The 8,236-nt window shown below is 50.4% G+C and overlaps 1 protein-coding gene across 1 annotated transcript; it reads right to left on the bottom strand.

The window, feature by feature from the left end:
* Nucleotides 1-1,728: 1,728 nt before the first annotated feature.
* GBGT1 (globoside alpha-1,3-N-acetylgalactosaminyltransferase 1 (FORS blood group)) lies at nt 1,729-8,218 on the bottom strand. Its single transcript, XM_054393254.1, is given in 7 exon segments — nt 1,729-2,342; nt 2,345-2,400; nt 3,070-3,118; nt 3,121-3,203; nt 6,679-6,714; nt 6,835-6,885; nt 8,157-8,218. Coding segments are annotated over 7 exon segments (951 nt in total).
* Nucleotides 8,219-8,236: the final 18 nt, after the last annotated feature.

The raw sequence follows: 8,236 nt of genomic DNA, 5'->3' as shown, positions 1-8,236 counted from the left end.
CTTCCTCCAGCACCACAGCAGTGAGGACAGGCTGGAGAAGATATATCCAGCTCCTTTGCTGGATAAAGCACAAATCAACAGTCCCAGCTGCCAGGAGGGGGTTTGGGCTTGGAGGTTTTGTGCCTGCTCTGTGCTGTGGGTACTGTGAAGGCTGGCAGATGAAGTGCCTGCAGTGACACCAGCGAGTGCCATTTCCAGCCTGCTCCCACAGCACACAAACAGCTCCTTAAATCATCTGCAATCAGTGGTGGGGCCCTAAAGCTTTGCATACTTGATGCACTGCCATGCTGCAATTTTCTCATCTGAAGAGAAGCAAGAACAGTCAGCCACCTCTTCCCCCTTTTCTCTCTCTCTGCCAAATGAGCCTTGTTTCTTTCTTTCCTTTCCCCTTTTTTTTTTTTTTTCCCAGCTGTTCCCTTAGAAACAGTCAGCTTAGCCCTTTCACCCCTGCTCCAGCACTGCCATTCCCTGCTGCTCCCTCCGGTCTCCCTCCCTGCTGGCGTTAAACGAGCATGACACAGGCTCGCACAGCCCTTTGCTGGCTGGCTCGGGAGGTGACTGAGGAGATGTTGACGGCAGACGTGCCGTGGCGAGGGATGTGGCACCTGAACCTCCGTGCTGTGACCTCAGATGACAATTATGGAGCTGTCAGGAGCAAGCTGTGGCTGTTCCCCAGGGTTTGGACATCCATCCTCCCCTCGCCCCTCCTGAGTAAGCCGTCAAGCTATAAAGGCTGCAAACCGCCTGGTTCGAGCCCAGAGAAATGCTAAGCCCAGCCTAGGCTGAGCTCAGGGCTTCACTCCAGCATTTCGTGGTGAGATGAAGTCACCCTGGTTGCTGGCAAGGCATCAGCTCTGTCAGTTCCAGCAGCTTCCAGCCAATTTATTTCAGAGAGCTTAGAAAAGCTGGAAAGGATGGAAGTGAAGGATGGGAACAAGAACGTCTCAGCAGCAGATTTTCTGTGCTGGAAAAGACAACACGACCCAGAGGGATGTGTGAACCAGGGGAAAGGTTCAGAGCACAGCTGTGACTGCAACAAACCCAGAGAGGTTCAGGCTGGGTCTGAGCTGTGCCAGTTCTGCCTCAGCTCAGGTCTGCAAACCACAGGTTAGAATGTGGAAGGTAACTGCTGGATGAATTCACACTCTTTGTCCTGTCAGAGCAGAGCCCTTGCTGGCAATGGCTGGCACCAGCCCTCTGCTGAGAAGGTCCAGGAACTCCTGCTGCACACTTATCAGGAGTAACTCCCTCCAAGTGCAAGTTTCCTCCTGATCCTGACAAAGGATGTGAGTTTAAATCAGGATGCACGAAAATCTAATGTCCTGCAAAGTTGGGTTTTAAGTGAAGCTTCACTAAAGCTCTTGGTCTCCTCCCTCTCCACAGGTGTGTCAGACACCATTCTGATCTCTCTGAGTTTCTGTACACTCAGGCAAAGGCATCTGCAGCCTTGCTGTAAGGACAGCCTTGACTTTGTAAGTGGCCCTTTGGATGCCTCTCTGTGTGCTCCAGCCTCAAGTGGGATGTTTGTGTTTACAAATCAGGAACCTAGAAACCTTTTCATGCTCACCTCTGGCTTTGGCTGCTGCTTGTGAAGTGCATGGAGGCTCCTCCAGAAAAGCTGTCCAAGTTCCTTTCTCAATGTTCATACTGGGAACAAAAAAATCCTGGTGGGGCATGTTCTGTGGGGGTTTGGTTGTGCTCATCCCTGCAGGGAGCAGATGGTCAACCTCAAATCTCTTTGTAGTTCTTCTCTAGTGTGGAAAAACGTATGAGGTGAATTTCAGGGGGCTTTGGCTTCCTGTCATCCCATAAATACTCTGGAGAAAGCACCTTGGAGGGTTTGTGGGAGAAGAAGTGCCTGTTGAGGTGACTTTCTTCCTGCCAGGCTGCCATGATCCCATTGGCTTTGTCTGCCAGGATGGTCATGTGGCAAGCCTTAGTGAGCTCACAGACTTTCTTGACCAGCCCTCCAAACACAGCTCCTCTGTAGCAGAAGTCTCCTTCTCCCTCAGGGATGTAGGCTGCTGAGGAGCTCCTTCTCTCATAAAGGAACTGGCTTTGAGGGACACTGAAGTAGCCAGGGTGCATGGCTGCTACTGCAAACCCCAGGGTCTCAGGCCCCCAGGCACTGTAGAGCACCATGTCAATGCCCAGGCAGAAGAGGTAATCCACCTCCTGATGGCTCACCTCTGCTCTGTGCTTGGCCTCCATCCTGTGCATGGAGATCTCCTGTCAGCTGCATTGTTTCTTGATGGGGATGACAACAAACCTCCATCCAGGCTGCAGCTGGACACTGGGAGTTGTCTCTGGGTTGTCAGTGAAGATGTAATAGTTCACCTGAGAGCCTTCATGAAGTGCTCCTCTGCTGACCCCAAGAAGCGTGGCACAAAGCTCCTGTACCTGTGGACACAAGAGGTGAGTGGCACAGCAGAGAGCAGGGCATCTTGCAAGGGCTTGGGGTGAGAGGCTGAGGGGGGATGGCTTTGAGCTGGAAGAGGGCAGATTTAGACTGCAAGTCAGGAAGAAATTCTTTCCAGTGAGGGTGAGGAGACACTGGAACAGATTGCCCAAGGAGGTTGTGGATGCTTCCTCCCTGCAGGTGTTCAGGGCCAGGTTGGATGAGGCCTTGAGCAACCTGGGCTGGTGGGAGGTGTCCCTGCCCATGGCTGAGGAGCTGGAACTAGATGATCTTTAAGGTGCCTTCCCATGAAACCACTCCAGGGTTCTGTGTGCAGGGGGTTATGGAGGGGACTTCAGTGAAGGGAAGAAGACAAGGGATGAAGAGCATTGATTAGCCATTGCTGCAAGGATCCACACATGTGGAAAACAGGGAACAAGTGGATTAGCCTTGCTTGGACTCACCAACCACCCGTCCAGAGCTCAGACTCCCAAGGCACTTGAGAAGTACTAACCATGCTTCAGGTGCCTTAGGTGCTGAGCCTGTTACAGGTGATGGACACACTACAAGGGCATAAAAGTCTGCTGCAGACTGGGAATGGGACAAGAACAGCCAACATGGTCTGTCCACAGAAGTACCTCAACACTGTGCCCACGGAGAGCCTCACTTACTTCCCACTGGCAAAGGCTGTCACCCCTATGGTGAGCTTCAGTGGCCTGAGGCACTGTCCAAGATCTCAGGGTGGAAGGTTCCTTCCCAGACGATGGGGGCCAGCCATGGTGTGACTGTCAGCACGTCCTGGCGCCTGAAGGGAGGGAAAGGGAATGCTAATGAGCTGTTCCTTTTGGTTTCAAGGCCAGCACATGAGAAAGAAACACTTAAAAGGCAGCCAGAAGAGTGTGTGCAGCAGCATTAACTCATTATGGATGATATCATCTTCAGATCTTTCTTTTTTTTCCCCTCTACCCTCTTATTTGAGGTTACTCAGCACAGACATTCCAGTTCCTGGGATGAAATCAAGCCCTGTTGAACAAATTGCCCCAAAATTGAGGACCTGTTCAAATCTCATTTAAGCTCTGAGGAGAGTTTAATAACCACTGAACTCCCAGAAAGAGCAGCTATGCATCTTAGCTATCAGTGTGATGGAGATTGCTACACACAGACTTGCTAAAACACAAGTCACAGTATGAAAATTACTATTCCAACATCCCCCCATGGCTGTGTTATTAAAACACAGCTTGCAGCATGACACTTCATTCCCCCTCTCCTTCCCCCCAGTATTTATGTAGAGCTCTTAACACATTCAGATGTGATTTCCAATGCTGTATGTGAGCCAGCACTCAAGTGTGTGACCAAGCTACAGAAAATCCTTCATCTGCTGTGTGGGCAGTGGAAATGTTGAAGATACCTGCAGCAGGGTCTGGTTATGCCCTGTTATAGAATTATAGAATTGTCAGGGCTGGAAGGGAGCTCAGGGATCAGCCAGTTCCAACCTCCCTGCCATGGGCAGGGACACCTCACACCAGAGCAGGTTGCTCACAGCCACATCCAGCCTGGCTGCAAAAACCTCCAGGGATGAGGCTTCCACCACCTCTCCCTGGGCAACCTGTGCCAGTGTCTCACCACCCTTGTGGGGAAGAATTGCTTCCTTACATCCAATCTGAATCTACCATTTCTAGTTTTTTGCTCCTTTCCTCCCAGTGCTATCACTTCCTGACAAAAAGTCCCTCCCCAGCTTTCTTGTAGCCCCCTTCAGATACTGGAAGGCCACAAGAAGGTCTCCCTTGGAGCCTTCTCTTCTCCAGACTGACCAACCCCAACTCTCTCAGTCTGTCTCCACAGCAGAGCAGCTCCAGCCCTCTGCTCATCCTCATGGCCCTTCTCTGGACACCTTCCAGCACCTCCAATATCCTTCCTGTAACAGGGACTGCAGAACTGGATGCAGGGCTCCAGGTTAACAGCCAGGCAATGCTGTTTCAGCTTCCTTCTTGCTTTCCAGGCTTGCTTCCCTTTTTATTTTAAACCCAGCTGTCAGCTGTGATGTGTAGTTTACCCTGGCCCCCTCACATTCACCCCAGACCATGATCTGCTGAGTTCTGCTGATGAAATTTGTCACACACAACACAGGGTCACACTCAGGGGCCTGAAGCCATCTGACACGTTCCCAAGGCACTAACAACACAAAAAAACCCCAAACCCAGGGACCTGTGGGGAACAGTTTGATGGCTGAGGCAGTGACACATTTTCAACCCAGGTCTAATACTTGCAGTCTGAGCGGCTATTAGCATAACAATTTCGCTGCCGCCCCTCGTAAAGCACAGCAGTGAAGAGTGAATCACACAGGAGCGGTGGGGGTGGGAAGGGAACTGAAAATCATCGAGTCCAACCCCCCTGCCAAGGCAGGGTCACCTCGATAAGGTCACACAGGAGCACATCCAGGTGGCTTTGGAACGTCTCCTGAGATGGGGACTCCACCAGCTCTCCAGGCAGCACCTCCTCATGTTGAGATGCAACTTCCTAAGTTCAAGTTCGTGCCTGTTCCCCCTTGTCCTGTCCCTGGGCACCACTGAACAAAGCCTGGCCCCATCCTCCTGCCACCCACCCCTGAAGTATTGATCAGCATCGATCAGATCCCCCCTCAGGCTGCTCTTTTCCAGACTAAAAAGCCCAAAGGCTCTCAGCCTTTCCTCTTCAGAGGTCTTCCAGTCCTCTCTGTTAAAAATGCACTGAGCTGTTCTCTTTCTGGGTGAATTATCCATTTTTTTTTTCCCCTTGGAGGAAGAGAGGGAGAGAGAGAGAATTCAGTCTGGTTCTGTGTTTCTAAGCAGGGCTTTTTTTCTTCATTTCATTTCATTTCCAAGGGCTGCTCTGGGTTTCCCAATGACTCATTTCCGTGGTATGCATCCTCTCAAGAGCCTGCTTGTGAGCTCCCTTCAGAAGGCACTAAAAGCTCCAAGGCTCTCTCCTCGTTTAGTCCAGTGAGCACTGGATGATTTCACAGAATGATTGATCCCAGTACAGGAGAGAGAGAAATACTCAGGCCCAGCAGGTCCTGCTGAAATAGGAGATGGGGGGGAAAAACAAAAGCTGTGTACTGAGAGGGTGTGTTTAGTAACAGGGAAAAGAATGGTGGCTGGTGAAGGTGAACTGCTAGAGATAAGAGTCAAGTCGCTGGAGCTGGACCAAAGCAGACTGATAACAAACAGGAGCTGACAAGGAGCATTTGCCTAAGTCACTTCTTAGCTGCTGCCTGAAACCTTCCACGCCTGTTTGAACTCCCTGGTTTGATTGCTCTCCTAGAGGTTGGGCCATGTGAGTGCTGCAATTTGTTCCACTGCAAGATCCAGCAGGTTGGCTGAAAAATCATTGCTGAAGGTCATGGCAAGGCACCTGAAATGGAGTCAAAGCTTTCCCACAGCTCCACACAGTTGCCACACAGTCCAGCAGGTCTGGGCAGGTTCTCCTCCACCTCTGCCCTGCTGAGAATACTCAGCTGGAATACTGTGTTCAGTTTTGGGCTCCCCAATTCCAGAGGGACAGGGACCTGCTGGAGAGAGTCCAACAGAGAGCTATGAGGATCATGAAAGGACTTGAACATCTCTGCTGTGAGGAAAGGCTGAGACTCCTGGGGCTGTTTAGCCTAGAGAAGAGAAGGCTGAGAGGAGATTGTATCAATGCCTATAAATATCTGAGGGGTGGGTGCCAAGATGAAGGGGCCAGGGTCTTTCCATGGTGCCCACTGATAGGACAAGGAACACTGGGTACAAGCTGGAACCCAGGAGATTCCACCTCAATATAAGGAGAAACTTCACTGTGAGGGTGCTGAAGCCCTGGAGCAGGCTGCCCAGAGAGGTTGTGGAGTCTCCTTCTCTGGAGACTTTCAAAACCCACCTGGATGTCTTCCTGTGTGACCTGCTCTGGCAGGAGGCTTGGACTGGGTGGTCTCCAGAGATCCCTTCCAACTCTCTACCATTCTGTGATTCTATGACAATTCCAGAAGGTATTTCTCACCATCTTCCAGCTATTCTCTCTCTCCCATCCCAAAGAGCTCCTGGCAGCAGGCTGTGTGTGCACTGATGTGTTAATCAGGAATTTAAACTGGTGTGGTAAGGAGTATAGAGTGATCCAACTCAATCTCACAGCAGCACAGCCAGCTGCAGACATACCCATATGGTTACTCTCTTGGCACTGCCCAGTCTGTACCAGGAAACCCAGTGCCACAGAGCACTCAAACCAAAGTCAGCAGGAACAAATGACAAAGTCCAAACAAAGGAACTTACTTTGGAGCCAGCACTCTTGGCTGCTGATAGAATAGTCTGAAAAAAAAAAACAGAAAAAAAAAAGGAGAAGAAATGTCCACTGAATAATACATGAATATGCCTGGAAGAGAGGAACAGCAGTTTAAAAAGGTCAGGAAATAAAACCCCAGTACTTACTGGGGGAAAAGCTGGATCAGCTTCTCCTCTGTGCATTGGAGCTTCATGGAGCTGCATGGTAGGGTGGGAAAAGAAAGGGATTGCCAGGATTTTCCCCCAAATAAAACCACATTCAGCTTCAGGACCTGCTGGTGCACTGACAGCTGTCCAAGGGTTCACTCCAGGTGCTGTGCTCCCTGCTCTGCCTGCTCCAGAGTTAGACTGGATCAGCTTCTCCTCTGTGCATTGGAGCTTCATGGAGCTGCATGGCAGGGTGGGAAAAGAAAAGGATTGTCAGGATTTTCACCCAAATAAAACCACATTCAGCTTCAGGACCTTCTGGTGCACTCACAGCTGTCCCAGAGCTCAGTCCAGGTGCTGTGCTCCCTGCTCTGCCTGCTCCAGAGTTGGACACTGCCTGTACCCACAGCATGCACACAGGCTCAGAAGGCAGTGCCCAGGTTGGATAAATATGCAAAACACAGAGATGTGACATAATGACACTTCCTGGAACTTGAAATGCTCTCTGTGTGTCTGTGCACAGGGTTTTGATCACAATCGGTAGAGATCATTGTATCCAATAACTTCACCACTGGTGAAATGCAGCTACCCAATCTGTGGACTACAGCAAACTGCAACATCAGACATACAGGATAATTAATAATAATTGATGATTTCATAGAATGCTTTGGGTGGAAGGGACCTTAAAGACCATCCAGTTCCAATTTCCCTGCCATGGGGGCACCTCCTACTAGCCCAGGTCACCCAAGGCTCCATCCAGCCTGGCTTTGAACGCTTCCAGGCTTGGAGCATTCTCTGTTCCAGCCCCTCACCATCCCCACTGAACAGCTAGCAGATATGCCTGATCTCAGATTCCTTCCAAACAGTGTTGAGTTTGCTCAGGAGACTCCCTAGGCACACTCAGTAAGGACATTCAAGGCTGCAAAGATTCTCAGTGTTTGAAAGCAACAACCTTTGACAGCTCCAGAGCCATCCCCAGTCACGTTGGAGGGAGTCTGGAGTGTTTGAGGAGACAGATAATCATCTCTTTTAAGGCCTGAACTGAAATGGAGCTGGAAAATTCTGTACTGGAAGGTTTGTTTGTGAGCCAGATACGGTGTTAGCAGCCTAATTTAGACACAATTGCTCTTTTTCTCCCCCCTCCCTCCCCTTCAGAGCCTTCTCCCTCTGCCAGCGTTATCTATTAGACAAATTACTGCTCCTTCTTACAGCCCTAACAGGGACTCGCCACAAAATGCATTGCCTCTGTTTTGCTGCTGCTATGCTTTTTACCCCAGACAGGTTGTTTTGAACACCACCAAGCTTGCCAGCAGATTGCTGACCAGATAGATGCAGCAACAACAAACAGGCAGATGAGAGATCCCAATACTTGCCTGCAAACCATGTCTTCTAGAGTAGGAGA

The sequence above is a fragment of the Indicator indicator genome, chromosome 28 (genome assembly GCF_027791375.1).
Source record: "Indicator indicator isolate 239-I01 chromosome 28, UM_Iind_1.1, whole genome shotgun sequence".
Taxonomy (NCBI): Eukaryota; Metazoa; Chordata; class Aves; order Piciformes; family Indicatoridae; genus Indicator; species Indicator indicator.
Note: the sequence above shows the minus strand (reverse complement) of the source record. Positions and strands in the feature narration are given on the sequence as shown.